Source organism: Esox lucius, chromosome 11, assembly GCF_011004845.1.
Source record: "Esox lucius isolate fEsoLuc1 chromosome 11, fEsoLuc1.pri, whole genome shotgun sequence".
In the NCBI taxonomy this organism is placed as follows: Eukaryota; Metazoa; Chordata; class Actinopteri; order Esociformes; family Esocidae; genus Esox; species Esox lucius.
In genome coordinates, this window is record NC_047579.1 from 25,457,440 (window position 1) to 25,476,736 (window position 19,297).

The 19,297-nt window shown below is 42.7% G+C and overlaps 1 protein-coding gene across 1 annotated transcript in view; it reads left to right on the forward strand.

Annotated features, from left to right (window-relative positions):
* The window catches only part of tmem104 (transmembrane protein 104), a 74,376-nt gene that overhangs the window by 46,086 nt on the left and 8,993 nt on the right, over positions 1 to 19,297 (forward strand). The window contains exon 9 of the mRNA XM_013135807.4: positions 1,644 to 1,737. Coding sequence (XP_012991261.1) covers positions 1,644 to 1,737 — 94 coding nt within the window. The remainder of the gene's footprint in view (positions 1 to 1,643; positions 1,738 to 19,297) is intronic.

The window sequence follows — 19,297 nt, forward strand, 5'->3', positions numbered from 1 at the left end:
ACAGTGTCTGGAGTTAATTGAGTGTGTTGCAATGCTTTCCAAACTGTCGTCCCTGTTCAATATATTTTCAGAAGCCAGTTCCTCCCCCCATTTTGCTTGAAAAGATTGACTGATTAAAATGCACCATACAGACAAGATATCTTTTGGCCTGATGTTGGGCTCATTTTCTAAATATACATATTGGAAATAGTCTGCAGTAACATATTTATATTCAGGTTGGCCTTCCCTCAGTTGATCAATGGTGACAAAAGTCCCTTACATGTATAGGTCCAATTTGGTGTGATCCAAACTTCACCGAAATGAAAAAGCAGCATCAAGGTTATAAGGGGGTTGAAGGAGGGATTTTTGGTGTGCAGAAATGATAATGGTCTAAGGTAAAAGCATGCCTTATTTTGCTACTAAATGCTACTGTGCCATGTATAATGGGTATTTGACTGTAAAGTGACATCTCAGGACTAGTAGGGGACAATAGAATAGGGTTGGCAAACCAAGAGGGCTCCTGGGTCTATATTATTTCACTCCATTTTCAATTGATTCTGTAACCAGATATGGATTGATCTAGCTAAGTATAGCCAGAATATTAAATGGTGGTTTAGTTACATTGAGGAGAATGTTATTTTCTTTCAAAGAGTTTGTTTAGGTTTTTTTGGGCATTTGAACCTTGTATTTCCGCATGCGACCTGATCGTTTGGGTAAGAGGCTTGATGAGGAATGAGAGCAGCAGTGGCGCTAGTGCGCCTCAGTCCCCATATGAAGGTTAGATGAAGGTGATGGTGATTTGTTTGTACGTTTCTGCAGGAACACAATTATGTAGGTCCTTTTGATTTGGTCAAAGCTTTCTCTTTGTCCAGAGATCTGACTTCAAGATCAACATTATTTCTAAGAGACATCCGACTTCGAGAACAAATTCCTGTTATGATGAAGCCAGCTTGATCTGAGTGGGCTAATTTGACAACCAGGGAGACAAGACTGTTAGCCTGAGTTTTTGCCAAGATGTGTTTTCCATCTGTGTTGAGGGGACAAATGTAGATAGAAAGGATTTATACATTTTGGTGAAGAGATTATTTTCTAATGTTGAGAAGGCTATTATATTAGCATTTGACTGTTGTTTCCCAGATTACTATATAATGGTGTATCTGTACATGAGTACACACAGACAATGAGACAGTGCCTTCAGAAGGTACTCAGACCCCTTCACTTTTTCTACATTTTGTTGTGTTATAGATTTATAATGAATTACATTTAATTTGTTTTGCCACCTATCTACACACACTACCCCATAATGTCAATTTATTGACAACTAAAAAGTGAAATCCCTGACCGTCCTTGTCTCCAGAACTTGATAGGTGTCCACCTGTGGCAATGTCAACTGATTGTACATGTTGTAGAAAAGGTGCATACCTGTCTGTATATGGTCCCACACCTCACAATGCCTGTCAAAAAACCAAGCCACAAACTCTCCGTAGTCCTCCGAGAGTTGTGTTGATGTCTTGGTCTGGGTAAGATTGCAAAAAAACGAAAAATGCTATTGCATTGAATGTTCCCAGGAGCTCCATTGATATGAATTGGAAGTCTGGAAACACCAAGCTGCTGTATAAGGTGATCACAGTGTGTTTTAAGATGCTCCTTCTTTCTTCCTACAGAGCATCTTCACTTTGATGTTGGGCCCCTTTGTCTTCTTCGATGCACAAAAGACCAAATACCTCCAGATCCTCACCTCACTCATGCGCTGGATTGGTAAGAGTAACTTATGTCATGAAATGAATACCAGTCAGGGCAGGGCACAATTCATTTTATTTAATATTTACTATACAATTACCTATTGGTCTAAATTATTTTGTAAATGTTTACGTTTGCAATGCAGCTAGTACGATTGATGCGTTCGGGTAGCGGTTTGCACATAGACAACCCCTATAACTCCTATCAGCTGAAAATCAAACACACCAACCATAGATTGTGCAAGAAACACGCAGAAAATGAATTTGCCAGACATTGTATTGGGTTTTGATTTAATGGCTAAACAGAGTTGGATTCATTCCCGTGATTGGTTGATTAGATAATAGTTGGGTGCCTGCAGTGTCTGATAGGCATTTGATTTATGAGATTTTGCCGTGGAACACATGAAAGTTGCATTTGCTTTAATTGTTTCACAAGCTATGTTATATGATGTTACAACAGCTGGGACTGTGCCAATGAAATGCTCTACACGATAATGCTCTCAACGATAGCAGTTGACGGCTTTTGTTTCCACAGCGCATTCTGTTTGAATCAAATGTAGTCACATCCATGCCCCTGAGGAAGTTCCAGCCTCTGAATAAGCCAAGCTAGACTGACTTGTTGAGTTGTGCGGTGCATTATGGTACCATTTGTTATTTGTGTGATTAGCAACTATGAATTTAAACATCGGAAGCACTACAACCACGGCAGCGTTCATTTTCTGAGTAGGTATTAGGCATGTGCAAAAATGTCATTTTATCAGTTTGCGCACCTACATGTTTAGTCACATATGCAGTTAAAGTTGTCGCATTGTGGAGCCCTGCTGGGAACTTAAAAATGCAGTCAGGGACTTGCAAATAACTCCCATTTTTAACTGGATGTCTGGTAAATTGGTTATGTATGTGCATACTCTATAAGTAGACTCACTATCATACCTCAGTAAGCCATGAAATTTCAAGTTTGAAAGTGAGTGCTTTTCATTACATGAGTCACGTTTCTGTACAGTATGAAGTAGTACCACTTTTGAGAGGACCGTTTTGGCTCAACAGTGCCACATTTACAACCTGTGACCGAAATCCCAGAATGCCTGTTTAATATTTATACAGCCTTCATAGGCAAATAAAGGTTGCTCTGACAGACTGGCTAAGTCTTCAAATAGTCACATTATTAATTTGAAGATCTACTTTTCTATCTTCTATAAATCTGTCATGGGTCGGATTTTAGAGTCCTTGTTACAAATCATCTGCGCAATCTATCAGTAGTTGGTTTGCATTATTGAGGATGTCTGTCCTTTTAAATATAACATGATTTTCTGCGGTTCACGGTCTCACACCTACCACCAGATGGCTCTTTTATAACTGTTGCATATGTTTAAAGTAAGGATCTTTCCTTCACATGGCTGAAGTTTGCCCTTGCTTCATATCTTTACTTTCCACACCTTTCTCTCGCTGTCATACCCCTTTCTCTCCTGCGTTCCCCTCTTCCATTCTCTCCTCCTTCAGCCCCCCCCCCCCTCCCCCTGTGGCTGCTGTGCCTTGGTCCGTCGATCATGTGGCGGTCCCGCTCGGTGTCTCTGGTTCCCATCTCCTCTCATCCCTCAGCCTGACAGGTCTGACAGCCCGTACCTGGCCTGATTGGACCGTCACTCAGACGGCGACGGACGAAAATAAACCACCCATCTTGGGCCAGCCGTTAAAATCACAACCCCGCTGAATCATGGCTCTCCCGCCACCCCCACGTGGTCGTTTTGCGCACGCCCTCATAAACAAACTAAAAACACGCGCAGTTGGCTCGCATTAACATAAACACACAACCTCTCCAAAATCTGGTTAAGCGCCCTGGGATTCCGTCTAAACCCCTCCTCCTTTCTTCTCTATTCCCGCCCTCCGCTGGCTCTGCCCGTGATTGATTGGCTCTTCCTGTGTTGATTGGATGTAGTGTAACCTCTGCAGGCCTCTGTGCAGCATGAGCTGACGATTCAGAATGGCCCCTGTGGCTGCTCCATTTCCTTTATGCAGTGATGCCACTGGCTGCAGAGCACAGGGAATAGGAGGCTTGCCATCATAGCGTAAGGTAATGAAAGCTGAGGGATTAAAAAAATCATTAAATGAAGAGTTGGGACCATTTCAAATGAATAAAATAATTTCAAATAAAAAACCAACATTATGTGTTAGAGTTTAGGAGGAGCAGATGGCTGACAAATGTATGGATGCCTGAGATCTAAATGGAAGTCAGTAACTTTAACTTAGTTTAATGTTCAGCTCATGTCTCTGAGGAAATGTCAGCTGTGCAGCACCAAAATGAATCCCCTTTGTCGTTCCTTTCTCAGGAATACAAATGACTTTTCTGAATTCTGTGAAAAAAGTAATTGTCCAGCCTCTCTCATGATTTAAAAGATTTAACCAAATGTTTTGTTAACCTTTTGGGGCAGACTGAAAATCTTCCGTTATGATTTTTAGATCTTTGCATTGTAAAAACATTCTCAGATTTCAAATGTCACACTGGAAATCAAACATTTTTCAGCTGGACCGCAATTTGAAGGGATCATTGTTGATTCCCCCACGGGTTCGAACCTGGGTCTCCCACTACGCCACAAGGCTTCACGTATGCCGAGTGTTTAATAATTAACTCAACACCATTAACCATGGTGTTACTTCCACTACAAACAGCATCTATGAACTATATGGCTTTTGCCACTGGCCATTTTAACAGCTGATTAGCCAGTATTAGGCTTACTAGTATCTACTAACAACTTGGAATAGACATAAGATTTGAGCAAATTGCTAGCGAGACTGAAGATGAACTATGCTCTGCCAAAGCTATTTCATTTCATGGGCCAACAACGCCCGTTTTTCTTTCATTCATGAATGACATTGATACAATAACTATCAATATAGATGACGATAACTGACTTTTTCGTCAAGTGAAAAAACAAGAGGATCATGGAAACCCCTATTTCCCCCAAGAAGCATGCACGAACGCGTTCAGGATAGATAAAATGTTTGCTGGCTACAACCTTCAGAAGCTAAGTTATAGTTATAAGTCTAAAATAAAACTGTTTACCCTTATATTCCGACTTTTTCTGGTGTATTTTCGAAGTATAAAAAATGGAACACCGGTCTCCTGCGTTAGAGTCCGCATCTCTAACCACTACACGCTTTAACAAGGGGTAGCTAGTCACTCACTCACTAAGAAACATTCGCTCTTCTTGGTCAGCTCCTCTTACGCTATCCGGCAAAGAATTTAAGATTAATACTGAATAAATCTTAAATAAGAATCTAGGTTCAAGTGCTGATAACTAATGAGTGTCTAGAAAGATGAATCTGCCGGGGACGTCAGTGACAGATTCTTTCAGGTTGTTTTAACCCGTATACACATCTAAAGCAGATACTCATTCCCTAAAGCATTCAGAACTTTGTTGAGGAGTGTAATCATGATTCAAGAGAAATGACTTTCAAGAACCCTGCTGCTCACAGATTTGTTTCACATGGGGTCTGCAAAAATTAACTGTCCCTAAAATGATCAGGCAGGCCTTTGATGAGGCGGTTTTAGCGGATATATACAGTACCTAGTATGTAATAACACGCTTATATTTTGTATATGTGCCTATTATATATATATATATATATATGAACAAACAAACAAAAATGTGGCCCATCAACCACCCATGTTAGTTTTAAAGAGTTGTTTGTCCAAATGTTGTGCTTTGGTAGGACCAAAGGTAAAATGGCCCATCTGGCCTCTCAACCGTTTCTCAAAACTGTTTCTAGTTTCATTTAGACATTGCATTAGTCTGTTACCAGACTTGCTCTTGAAATGATAGTGTTAGGTTTTATGAGGCTATACAAGCCTTCCCAACCCTGGAAAGTTAATCTGTGTGGAATACAGTCCTGCGTAGCTTGTAACGCCAGGCTTGCAGCACTAAAAAGTTGTGAAAATGTATCTTATAACTACAGTACTGTAAGTTGCTTTTGTAAAGAATATTTTCTAAATTAAAGTTAAATGTAAAAAATCTCACTGACGAAAGACCTTGTAGTTGAGATGCGTAGTAATAAAAACAAAACCGCCTTTGCTATTTTACCTGTTTGGTAATGCATTAATATATACATTGTTTGTTTTGATGGTATGATGCTCTGGCAACAAACCGTGAGAGCACATGGTTATCCACCGAATGACACCACGGGAAGGCATAGCTGACTGCAGAGCCCATGTGTCTCCAGCCAGAGTGGATTCTGGGTCTTTTTCTCCATTAGGACTGTTAATGGGTCATTTATACAGACTTTAGCCATCCTTCTATCCAAGTTACAGCCTCTGGCGCTAGTTCTATGTTTGGGAGGCAGCCGATTCATCTAACATTTCCCCTTAAAGGCACTTCCGATTATGTATGTCCTCATTTGAAGGTGTTTGGGCTCGGGGTAAGATGTGTTATGCTCTCAAGGCATTGTCTTTCTTTTTAGAGATATGTTATGGTTGCCCTGCAGCAGGTCAGTGGGACTTCTATTAACCTTTTATCCATTTAATTTTTTCTGACTCTTCTCCTTGCTCTGTTTTTGCTCCACCGTTTTGCTTTACCCACTGAAGCTCCTGAGTTGAACGCAGATGTTGGACTTGAGTGCATCTGTGTGTGATCTTACCATTTCTTTTGACTTGGAAAAAATTCTGTGACTGGTGAAACCTTGGCCTCAAGGGAGGAATTCAATGCCAGCTTAACCCTATATAAATGATAGTAAACTGAATTTCCAAAGATTATGGGGTTCCTGATTGTTTTTAGAATGTTATTAGTATTAATTCTGAATGTCGCTGAAATGCCGTCATTATCGCTAGCTTGTGTTTGAATAAACCTTTTGGCCCACGGTCCTTTATTTACCATGTATCTTTTAATTGTTGTATCCTTCTGTGCATCTCAAAGTAGTAATGGTCATTCTAGCTGATGAAAACCTATTCTAATTCCAATTTGAAATCACATAACAGGTATTATTACAAGCATTTTATTGGCATGGACAAGTAAGGAATGGAGTTTATCTGCGGGGCAGTGTCATTGCATTCCTGGCATCCAGATATAAATAAAGCAGGACAGAGTGAGCTCAAAAAGTCCCTAAACCTTTAACACTAGGACCGCCAAATGCCTACGGGAATAGACTTTTGAGTTTGTAATTAAAATAAAATTGCTGTTGTGAAAGCTACACTCTCCTCCTTCCATGACTTTTCCTATATAGGTGTATATTACGTTGTTCTGTTGTCAGAATTCTAAACTGACAAACAGAAAACTATTTAGAGACTATTTACCTGTTTTTTTTGCCCTTTTTTCTGACTTAATCCCCAATAGCCCACGGCACTTAACATTGGTACCTAAATGGTACCCAGGCGCTAATCACCCCTCACTATATGCATGATGTCAATGGATGAATGCGCGATACCCCCAGATGAATGGTAATCTTGGTTGAATTTGAATGAACTTATAAATGAAATACACGATTTCCATGACCATTCAACAATTCAACCTATGTATCACACTTCACCATTTTGCAATAGGAGATTCAATATTCTTGTGTAGGCTAATTAATTAAATGTATATCTAAAATGTAAATATAATTATTCACAAAAAGAAATGCCAACAATTATCAATTCAAACTTATTACAATGCTACTGTTTTTAGGAGAGAAAAACAATATCGCATACACATCCTATCATCTCTCTTTGAATTTTCTCTGCTTATTGCAAATGTATTAGGCTAAATAATTACTCACTAAAGGAAATACTTACGATGTAAAAGGAGGTATTCGTCGCAAGCCTGTTGCAGTGTTCTGCAGCCTTTTAGACATGCCTGCTATCAATGCACACGTGCTGTCTCAACAAGCAGTGTCTCAACAAGACAATCAACAGATGACATTTCATAATGGATCTGGCATGTGAGCTTCGGGAAAACTACATAAACGCCAAGAATCAAGCCGCCAAGGAGGAAGCACATCCCACTCTAACTCTTCCCCAGCCTCGGCAGCTCACACCTGGCAAGTGCACCCGAAACAAGACCACTGAGAACGGTTTGCAGTGCAACCGTTTTGTTTGCCGGTCTTGCTCACACAAACCCTCTGAGCTGTGTGCTGACTGTGGGGCTGTGTGCTGACTGTGGGGCTGTGTGCTGAAAGATCGAGGTTTGAGGGAGATGTATAAATGCATGAGTTTTTGTAGCCCACATCATCCAAAGCAATGAGAAATGACTTTTCTAAATATTTACAAATAGTTTCTTTGGAACAATTTAAGTGTTGTGTAATTTTCATTTTGTACATTTTTAGGGCCTAATAAATCGTTCTGTGTTCTTTTTGTAGTAATTTTTTCGTATGGTAAGATCTTCAATGCAAACACATTCTTGTATTTTTTTCCAAATTCATTAACCATTTAAAACAAACAAGTTCTTTAATTTATTAGTATTCAGACAATTCTATATAGTTTGATAACGACCCATTAGGTGAACTGATGGTCTGACTGAATGGTGATGCTGCGGAGGAGAATGTCCATGCTAATAGGGACAATTCGTATGCTAATGACGCCAAACGGCATTCGGCTGTTAATGTTCATCTGAAAGGCTTTGCGGTTTCAGTGTTAAAGAAAATGCTGAACATTTGGCAGAAGTGTTATCTCCCCTCCCTGAATCGAGAGCTTTCTTATTTCCTAAATTAAGTAATCTCTGTAGTGGAAATCATTTTCCTACCAAAGGCCTTTGATAGTTAACTGGACTTGTTATCAATTCATTCATCTGAGATTATAAAACACACAAGACTTGTAAAATGCCTCTCTGTAAATCCATGATGGGGGAGGTCTGACGCTTTTTAATATGCAACATTTGTCACATTTTGCCGTCATCCAACTATCTTAGAATGAAGCTTGAAGATTGCCACCTGTTCTCTGTTGACACTGTGATTATGTCCCTTGTCAGAAGAATTGACTTAATCATAATAATACATAGCAAAGTCTGTACCTGGAAGCAAATGATGGCCCCTTTTAAACTCAAACCAACTCTTGCTCACAGTACAGAAGAATCCCTTCTTACCATAACCTTGGTAATACCCCCTGAGCAATATGGCCAGCTGGGGACTCATACCATAGGGGATCCTTGAATAGAAGGATCCCTTGGCTTATTTGAATTGCTTATATTTTCAAAACATGTTCCTGCATTTTTTGACAGGTGTATAAAATGTGCCCCACCTCAGGCAAATGTATATTTCCTCTACATGATGCATTTTAATCTGTCATCCCTCCTTTAACCCCTCCCATCTTTTAGCATTTTCATTTATTCTTTTCCGCTTGGGTTTTTTGTGTGTCTGTTAAAGCATATTCGAAACAGCTGGTCTAGTCACATTTTGCAGACTTTGCTATGTGCCGTTTGCAAACTATAGTGTTTGAACAACTCTTGCTCGAGAGTCTCGATTCCTGTGCTCATTTTAGCCATCCATTTGACCTGCTGGCTGCCATCAATGTTACAGCAGAAATACACACTAGATCTTTATTTACTGGACCTGCTGACTTGACGCATTTCGTTGCATTTCTAACTTAACCATATCAAGTACAACACCTTTACAACCTCAGACCTTTACAAACCATAAGCTACCCATTGAGCTTTACGCCCCAAAGCAGTGGCCTAGCAATGATAGTATCTGACCTGTAGCCAAATGGTTGGGTTAGGGTTATCTGGTGCCAACAAGGGAAAATCTTCCTCTCCTGGAGCAAGGACGTGAAACCGAATTGCTTCCCGGTCGCTCGATGTGACCGCCCGCTGCTGGTCAGCCATTTGTAGTTGCGATGACGATCTCCGTTGGAATGAACCCTGTAAATGACAGACAAGTCAGTCCTCAGAAAGTGTGAAATAAAAGTAATGCCAACATCGTTAAATGAAAATAAACATGTTTCTTGTCAGCGGTGAGTGGTCATGTTCACTTGATTGTCTCATCCGCTTGAGAGGACTGCCACAGAGGAAAGTATGCTACTGTGTACAAAGTACACCCTGCTTATTTTTGGAACATTTCCCTGAGTATTTAAAAATTCTCCCTATGCTGGCAAACAATTTCAAGAGCAACAACATGTTTAGTAAAAAATGTATGCATTTGCCTATTAGGTTAAATACAGGTTCATGGGGGAAAACCAAAATATGTCAAACCATTTGGACGATGGCGGCTAGGAGCGTGTAGCACTATTCTCTCTGAAGATTTGAACAGCGACAGTTTTCTTTACAGGTTGTCTTCATCCAGCTGTCATCCTTTGACGTGCCCCTGCCTGTTGTCACTGCTGATGTTAGTGATGGTATGGGGGTTCTGATTGCCCGCTCGTTATTCTCCGGTGGGGCTGCTGGAGTGACTGTCCCGGCCTCAGGCCTGTTTGATTCATTTATGATGTCCTTAAAAACCATCGATTCTCTTGCATTAGAGCAAGATGTGATTTTGGGCTCATAAAGTGAAAGAATGATGCTATTATTCTGTAGTTTTTCTTTATCGTTACGTTCGATTGAAAAATGCCCCCCCCCCCATTGTATGAAGAACTTAGATCCTATTCAAAATATCTCACGTCTTCAGACATTCTTCATGCTCACACGGTTCTACCCTACTGATGTGCTTACAAAGATTTGAATAATGCTTACCACTACGAGGTGTGGTCCTTGTCACGCATATATCCGTATAAAATAACCGCATAGCGGTGTATCGTTTTCACAAAACTGAGAAAGATTACCCTGATTGAATCCCTTTTCACCGCCATCAGATCTGGGTCCTGTGGTTTCTTCTAAGATGGCGGGCTGATTTCACCGGTTTGGCCACTGCCTCCTATAGTCCTGTCATCATGGCCCCTTTCCATCCTGCTCATCATTCACATTCGACAAGGAGCCAGGTGGCTAGAAGGCCAGGTTCCCCTGCCTGTCTATCCTCCCATCCATGATGCCCTGGGGTGGTGGGGGGTGTGACAGTAGTGTTGGATGAGTGTCGAGTGGGTGGTGTCAGGAGAGACGGCGTGTGTTGGAGCCCTGGGCCCTGCTCAGTGCTTGTGGCCTCGTCCCTGTCAGTGTCACTCAGATGATGGCGCTTCTCTTGTCCGACTGAGCTCACTCCGCTGATCGCAGGATTTACACGGTTCGCCCAGATTGCTGTCATTTGTTGGCCCAATAGGCCACGTTTGTAGCCATCTCCTGTCTGGTGAACCCATTAGTTCCCTCTGTGGTCCCACTTATTAACCCGTTAGAAGCGAGTCCTGCTTCTAGACCCATTTGGGTTGTCAATATGTATCCCTGTTTGTTTTTCCCTCACGCATTCTTGAATGGAGACCTGTTCTGTTCGGTTGTGTGACGATATTGCTTACGCTGCATGGTGTTTGCTGATTCACGCATGGTGTTTGTTGATTCACACATGGTGTTTGTTGATTCACGCATGGTGTTTGCTGATTCACGCATGATGTTTGCTGATTCACGCATGGTGTTTGCTGATTCACGCATGGTGTTTGCTGATTCACGCATGGTGTTTGCTGATTCACGCATGGTGTTTGCTGATTCACACATGGTGTTTGTTGATTCACACATGTTGTTTGCTGATTCACGCATGGTGTTTGCTGATTCACGCATGGTGTTTGCTGATTCACGCATGATGTTTGCTGATTCACGCATGGTGTTTGTTGATTCACGCATGGTGTTTGTTGATTCACGCATGGTGTTTGCTGATTCACGCATGATGTTTGCTGATTCACGCATGGTGTTTGCTGATTCACGCATGGTGTTTGCTGATTCACGCATGGTGTTTGCTGATTCACGCATGGTGTTTGCTGATTCACGCATGGTGTTTGCTGATTCACGCATGGTGTTTGCTGATTCACGCATGGTGTTTGCTGATTCACGCATGGTGTTTGCTGATTCACGCATGGTGTTTGCTGATTCACGCATGGTGTTTGCTGATTCACGCATGGTGTTTGCTGATTCACGCATGGTGTTTGCTGATTCACGCATGGTGTTAGAAGTTGCGTCCCCTTGCGAACGGCCACATCACACACACTCTCTTCACGAGCACTTGGGTCCTTCCACACTTGTGTGTTTGAAACCATCTCCACTGGGTGAGTGATGTGAACCCATAAAGCTTTGCTTAAACAGTCCCCATCCTCTAGGACCCTGTGAAATGAACTGAGGCTCATTATCTCCCCTCAGCTGCAGAGCTGCAGTGAACGTCTGTGACTTGAGCGTGGGCTAGGACCACCTGAATTGATCCTGATTGGGGAGGAAATGAAGGACGGGTTGACAACTGTTAATCACCCCTCTCCTGTCTCCCTGAGGATGATTGATAGGTCCGCAGCCTCCCAGGGGCTGGTCGTTACCCTTAATACCCTGGCATATGGATCCTAAAGTGGGAGGATAGAATGAATGCATCCTGTGAACACTGTCCTTGCACTGTCACAGTTGTTTTGTACACATGGCGGACTACACTGCTGACCCAGCCAAAGGTACTCCACTTTAACAGGAAGAGAAGCTGTGAAATGAACTGGGTCCATAACTCTCTTTGCACTATGGACTGGAGAAACAAATAGCTGAAACCACTGGCTCCAATCCACAATGATCTGTGGATCGTTTGGTTGTCTTGGTTTTCTAAGCTTTACACAGATGAGGAAGTACCCCAGAGAAACTTTCAGCTGCCTATAGCCGTTTCAATCAGAGAAAGAGTGGGTTAGTATTTGTTTTTGAAGGTCGACAGTACTATACTAGTGACTGGTTGAGTGGAACATGACAAGTTTGTCCACAGAGGCTAATGTATAGTGAGGCTAACGGGGGACTTTGAAATATAGCTGGGAGTTAATGATCTTCCCAACACCAGCACAGTTCAGAGATCTTGAAAATTGCATTCAAGGAAAACTCCAGATTGGAGGGCATAATGCCTTTTCTTGTCATGACACGCAACACTACTTTTCTAGTCCACATTGACCATGGATTTGTTCAGAAAGGAAATCTGTCTTAGTTTGATATTTTTACCATCCAAAAACATTTATATGACATAAAAAACGAACTCAGATCCTCCAGTAGGTCTGTGTTTCTTTTAGTGAGGATACTTTCCCATTTGATAGTGAACAACATTTCTGGCTAATAAAACAAGTGCTTTGTGGATAGCTTATTTGGTGTTCCCTGTCTTTGCACCTGCATGTTTGTAAGACCAGCGCGCATCAGACAGAGTATGACAATTTAATAGTCAGAATGAAATCTGATATATGATAGGAGGGATCCCCGACATTAGCTGGTACGTCGCTGACCAGTTACCACTCTGCTTTCCCGTCTGAACTGGCTATGCTAATTTAGGAATGTTCAAGTTCTACTACCACAGGACCTCGATCAAGGAGGTGACCAAGAACACAATGGCTACCGAGCTTCAGAGTTTCAACCAACTTTGCAGCGCTCCGTCAGTTAGGTCCTTTATTGCGGAGGAGAAAGCATATGATTTTAAAGAATGAAGAATACAATTCTCTGGTCTGATGATATCAAAAGCAAACTATAATGCCTGAAACCCATGTGCTACATCTGGTGAAAACCAGGTATGGCTCATCATCTGGCTAATACCATCCCCACGGTGATGCATGTTGGTAAGAGCATCATGCTATGGGGATGCTTCTCAGCGACAGGGGAGACTGGTCATGATTGAGGGTAGGATGAATGGTGCAAAATACCGCCAGGTTCTTGAGGAAAACATGATTGTGTGCACAGGACCTCAGATGCGGCAAAGATTAATCTTTCAGCACAACACCAACAAGCTTTCGAATGTCATTGTGTGCCCCAATGCCCGGACCTGGACCCCATTGAACGTCTGTGGTGGGACCTGAAGATTGCAGTTCACTGACCCTCCCCTTTCAGTGTGACAGAGCTTGGGAGAATGGAAGAAACTGCCCAAATCAAGGTGCGCAAAGCTGTAAGGTGCATACCCAAGAAGACTTGTGATTGCTATCAAAGGTTACAAAGTACTGAACGAATTTCTAAAACTGGGTTTGTCATTGAGGAATTGTGTGCAGATTGATTGCAAAAAAGTTAATTATAAATACATTTCAATACAGTTAAATGTGGAGACATTGAATTTGTTCCACAACTTTTTGGCTTTTTAGAATAACTACCCTGTAAACCTTTTAAAAGTCCATATTCTGTTATTGTATATCTGAATAATGTAATTTACTTCTTAGGAATGCCCACAAAACTTCCAATAAAGGTTTGTGGCATGTTTCATTCATTTAACTTACAGTGGTAGTAATCACAGATAGTATTTATTATTACTTATCAACACTGAGCTTCTGTTCGTTCTCAATGTGAATTTATACTTCCACTTGAAAATGGGTGCATGGTCACCATTTATCCATAGGGAGTCATTTTATTTTGGGGATTTGTGTTTTGAGGGACATTTCGGCCATTTGCGCACCTCACGTTTGAATGCTGTGATTGAACAGATGTTTTTGCACCTCCCTTTGCCTCCGGTGTAATATTAGCCCTCTCCCTCTTCTGCCCCCCACTTTTTTCCGTACCTAACGATTAGAAGTATGCACAGCTTCAATGCGTCAATCGAACAAGGTTTGCTCTAAGCTTGAAGAACTGTCAATTGTTAAATTGACAGTTTCTAAAATTCAATGAGTGCAAAATGTTACTAAGATCTGCAGAGTCACAGAAACATGTCAACATTTGTCAAGGTATTTAATAACTTTGCAGTTCATGTTTGGTATTTGTAATATTCGGGGTTAAACGAGTATTAAAAAGTATTTTGCAGTTGCAGAAAATGTCCCTCTGCATTACTAGTGGAATGACAGCGTTTCACAATCTTTGCCTGTTAAGTGTCAACATGAATTAGAATGTGTTTTGCTATCAATAGTTCTATGATTTTGACAGTTGCATGCATAAGAGAGAACATTCCTACTCAGGTCAACATTATCTTTATGTTTGTGTTTAATTCATCAGCAGATGCTTTTATCCGGAGCGCCTTATAGCCCCCAATGTTAATCAAACCCACATCCCATGGCTTTGCGAGGACTGTGCTCTACAAACTGAATACCAATTATTTTAAATGCTTAGCAGAAAATTAAAATTATATTTACTGCACTCACCGATTGTTTAATTGCAGGGTTGACCCCCTGAATTAAAATTCTCATTTACTGAATATTTTACTCCTCTTTAATCAGTTTTCGTATCCAATACATCAAAACGATTGGCAGTTGAGCAGATGAGGTTGTTGTTAAAATGTCTTTCAGGGTGTTTTAGAGATCCTGTCTTTTGGAGCGTGACTTAGCTGAGCCTTCTGGGTCATAGAAAAGGCAGGTGCGTTTTATTTCTTATCGGCTGCCTAATGAGCAATTTGCTGAGGCACGGCTGAATGATTGGACTAATTGATGTTTTCTTGAACCATGTAGATAATGTCATGGAGTTTGACTCTGCTCCGCCCTGTGGAGTTGAGCTGCTGTGTGAGGTGAGAAATGGCAGGCCAGTTACTGCAATGTGCTCCCCGATAGCCCAATCTGAGATAGCAGAGTCTCGCATGGAAGCAGCCACGCAGCCCGCCATTATCGCCAGCTATACCACTTGCTGTGACGTCCTCACTTCTATTCCGTGTTAGGATATCACAGAAAAATCTGCACGTCCTAGAAATTGCTGGCAAATTGCCAAAGCAACTCATTAGACCTGCATATTTACAAAGTTCTGTCATGAAGCATATTGCTTAGTTCAGGGTGTACTGATTGGTGAAAAGGAGGGCTCCTGGAGTAAAATGTTTGGGAATTTGAATCTATTCGGGAAAACACGGCCAAACGTTACACCAAAGGAGAGTTGGGGTCCTTTCTGCTGTCAAAGCCTTTACCGGACTACCATCGTGCGTGTTTTCTTGCGTCCGAAAGATGAAAAAGAAGCCCTCAGATTGTCAGCTTTTATTCCCTCATCCAGGGCAAAATCATTAGCACAGATAATGTACTGTACTGTGCACATCACATTTAGAACACTGGTGTGCTTCAAAGCGCCTGGCCTGAAGGCGTTCTGTGCTCGTTAATTAAGCCAAGGAAACCCGTCCCGAGGGGAGCCGTTGAAAAGGGAGTCCCTCTTCCGCAGATAGCTTGTCACTCCTTGGGGGTTAAGTTTGCTAACCAACCTTGACTTTACAGCAAACGCTTTGTTTGCTACCACTTGAGCTACAGCTGTACGTGCCTCATCTGGGGGGGGGAGGGGAGGGGGGGGGGCTGTTAAATTGAAGCATCCCAAGAAGGTCATTGCCTTCCTCATGAAATCACTATGAATAACCGGCGGCGAGATGGACATGTGACAGTTACAGTGACGCTTTGACACCTGCCCATTGTCGTCCGTCCCTGTACGACCACGTGATGAGTGAGACCCACGGATTGGCATGTAGGGCAGAGCATGTCAGTGTAAAAGTCCAGGTACATCACCATGTCATCGGAGAGATTATCGCCGCACCGAATGTGACTGATCCCATCTGAATGTGTTTTTTACACCAGAGCGTCCGTCCACCGAGAGGCAGGAAGTAATGTCGTGTCCATAGTTGATTGAGGATTGCCAGGAAGACGGTACGAGCGCATCAGAATTGAATCCACCGGGAGGTCAATGACAATGTGCCCTTCGGGGAGTGAAGAGCTGCTCTCTGTAGATTAAAACACTTCCTTCTGTCAACACACAATAAACAAAAGAGGACATTAAGAGTGGGGCGCAACATGGCCGCAAAACAAAATGGAAGATGTGGAGTGGAAAAAAACTGCCTTGTACACTCTATATTATTCATTATGGTGGTTGTAAAATGTTTCATTTGCTGTGGGATTTATGACACTCTATGCTATTACCAGTGGCTGGTAATCTTGTAATCTGGCTGTGTTGGATTTACTGTCTCCTCAGACACTTTGTTCCCCAGTGCCTCTAAAGCACTCAGAGTGATCAAAGATTTGCTTCTATTGTTCCCCATTAGACAGATAGAATATTGAGATTCGTGCTACAATGGTCCTGATACAGTCACACGTGGTTGCTCTATCTCACATGGCATGATCCAGTTGGAAAGGAAAGACAAATGAGAACATTATCAAAATGTTCTTTGTTCTACTTACTGTCCAGTTCTTTTGTACCATCTGATTGATTTTCTCTCTCAAAGATAAGAGGAGTTAGCTCTGTGCATTAAGTAAGACAAATGAGGAGTTGTCTTTAACAAGCACTAAAGCATGTTGGAATCGGGGCCGTAGGATAGAAATGGTTGGTGGTTCCAACTTAAGGGTGGTGTGCTGCTTTGGGAGAATTGAATGTTGCTATTCATAGTCTGTTGTTTACCACTAAATCTCACCACCTCTCTCTGAGAAGTGGGTGTGTCTGTCACATAGCTGCCAAAGTAATTAGTTAAGTTGAGACCTGGCTACCACTTCCTGAACTCTAACCCAGAAAGGAGCCCCCGTTCTTTGGATGAGTTCCACTCAGCCTCTCCAGTGTTACGTGCTGAACACCGAGCTGGGTTGGAGCGCCGTCAATTTCATTCCACTCCACGACCACCTGATGCATCCCGACCCCAATGTCACTGTGAAATCCTCTACAAAATGTCCCCCCCCCCCCCCCCCCCCCCCCCCCCCCCCCCCGCCGCCGTTCAGCCTCGTCTAATCAGGCCGTGCCTGCGAAATGCCAAACCGACGTCTCACCGTCCCCGTCAATTTGTGGTGTGCGCCCTCCTCGCCCCAACCTTAGGTCTTTCCCCACCTTTCTCCCTTTTAATATACAACCATTCCCTCAAAAGGAGCCGATCAACAACAGTGTCTCACCGGTTCAAACCCCTCTGACAAGAGTGCGCTGGGATGCTGCAGAACAGACGTTGAAGCTGAATAATACTTCAAGATTGAAATGCCTATGCTGTTCCCTCCATGGTAGTCACTGAGGGGAACCGGAGGGCGGACTGGAGTCACTGGGCTTGCTGGACCTCAGCAGACTTAAATGAAAGACGAGCTGCTCTGGTGAAGGTTAAGCATCCGTACGCTCGCCCTGCATGGCGCCGGTCCTATAAGACGCTCTTAATTAAACGCACCCCTGGCCGTGCTCTTTCCTGTACAGCACGTTACCGCCGATGCCAGGTAGGAGAGGTGGAACCTGTCCTGCTGTCTTTGCTCTATCACGGCCAAGACGGCTTCTTTTAGGTGGCGTTTTCAGACATAGTGTGTGTTCTGTGTTTCTCAGGAGAGGGAGGAGGTTACTTCTGGCTGACTGTCGTGTCGTACATTGTGTTATATGTCTGACGTGCGAGGGACAGCTGATCGTTTCCCGCTGTCAATCTCATGTCCAGTCAGATAAAGACTCAATGGACAACACTAGGGTTTATACTGTAATCTCAGAGCTAGGTCCCACATGGCTAATGTTAGCACTTTACTGCTGAAGAAAACCGGTGTGGTTTTTATGTGCCTCGACATGATGTCTTTTGGGATTATACTTGTTTTGAAAGTGTTATTTGTTGTTTCTTGTGGCACGTCCAAGCACTTGTCCCGTACACGGCGTGGCCAGCTCCTGCTCCGGCCCTGGGTAGGGCTGCGCAATTAGTTGAAATAATACAAATAATATTGAGATTTGAACATGTGCAATATCTAAATTGCGGAAAGCTGTGAATTTAGATTTTTACTTGCGTGCCATGCTGGCTATAATCTTATTTATGTTTTATATAATTTATTCGGTTTTTGAATCAGTTTGCCTACTTAAAAATAATTATTCAGATTATTATTAAAAAGGTTGAAACCTAGCAAGCGAATGGCATGATTGTCAGTCAAAACATACAATGACGTGCTGTCAGTCAAAACAAGACAACACGTCTTCCCCTGTGTTTTGCTATTTTGAAATGACCAGCTGTATGTCTCGAATCGGTCAAACAAACTATACAAAACCTTGTTCTGATCATGCCACTCACACAATTCATTAGAAGTGAGTTAAAGTGAGTGTTCTTTAAATATCCCAATTCTGTGACACCCTATAACTAACGATAGTAATAGCCACAACAACCCTATAAAATAATAACATGCGTGTCAGGGAGACTCTATCAGCGGTGCTGGCACTCGGAACAGCAAATTCTAACCAGTCAGAAACATTGAAGATGCGGCGTAGAGTGTACTGTGAAAGAATAGTGCGGAGTAGGGCTTGCTGTTACAGAGAGGAAGAGGATCGATGAAGAAAGTGAACCCAGAGGACAATGAGAGACTAGGGATGATTTGATGTCGGAAAATAATTTATAATTGTATAGGAATAATTTGGGTTGTCACAAACTATTGTAATATGCAAAACCTGTTAGACGGTGGTTGGAACAACACGTGGCAACACGACAAACGTATTTCAACACCTGAGACAGCGCCATAAGGACCTGAGACAGCGCCATAAGGACCTGAGACAGCGCCATAAGGACCTGAGACAGCGCCATAAGGACCTGAGACAGCGCCACAGGGGCCTGAGACAGCGCCACAGGGGCCTGAGACAGCGCCACAGGGGCCTGAGACAGCGCCACAGGGGCCTGAGACAGCGCCACAGGGGCCTGAGACAGCGCCACAGGGGCCTGAGACAGCGCCACAGGGGCCTGAGACAGCGCCACAGGGGCCT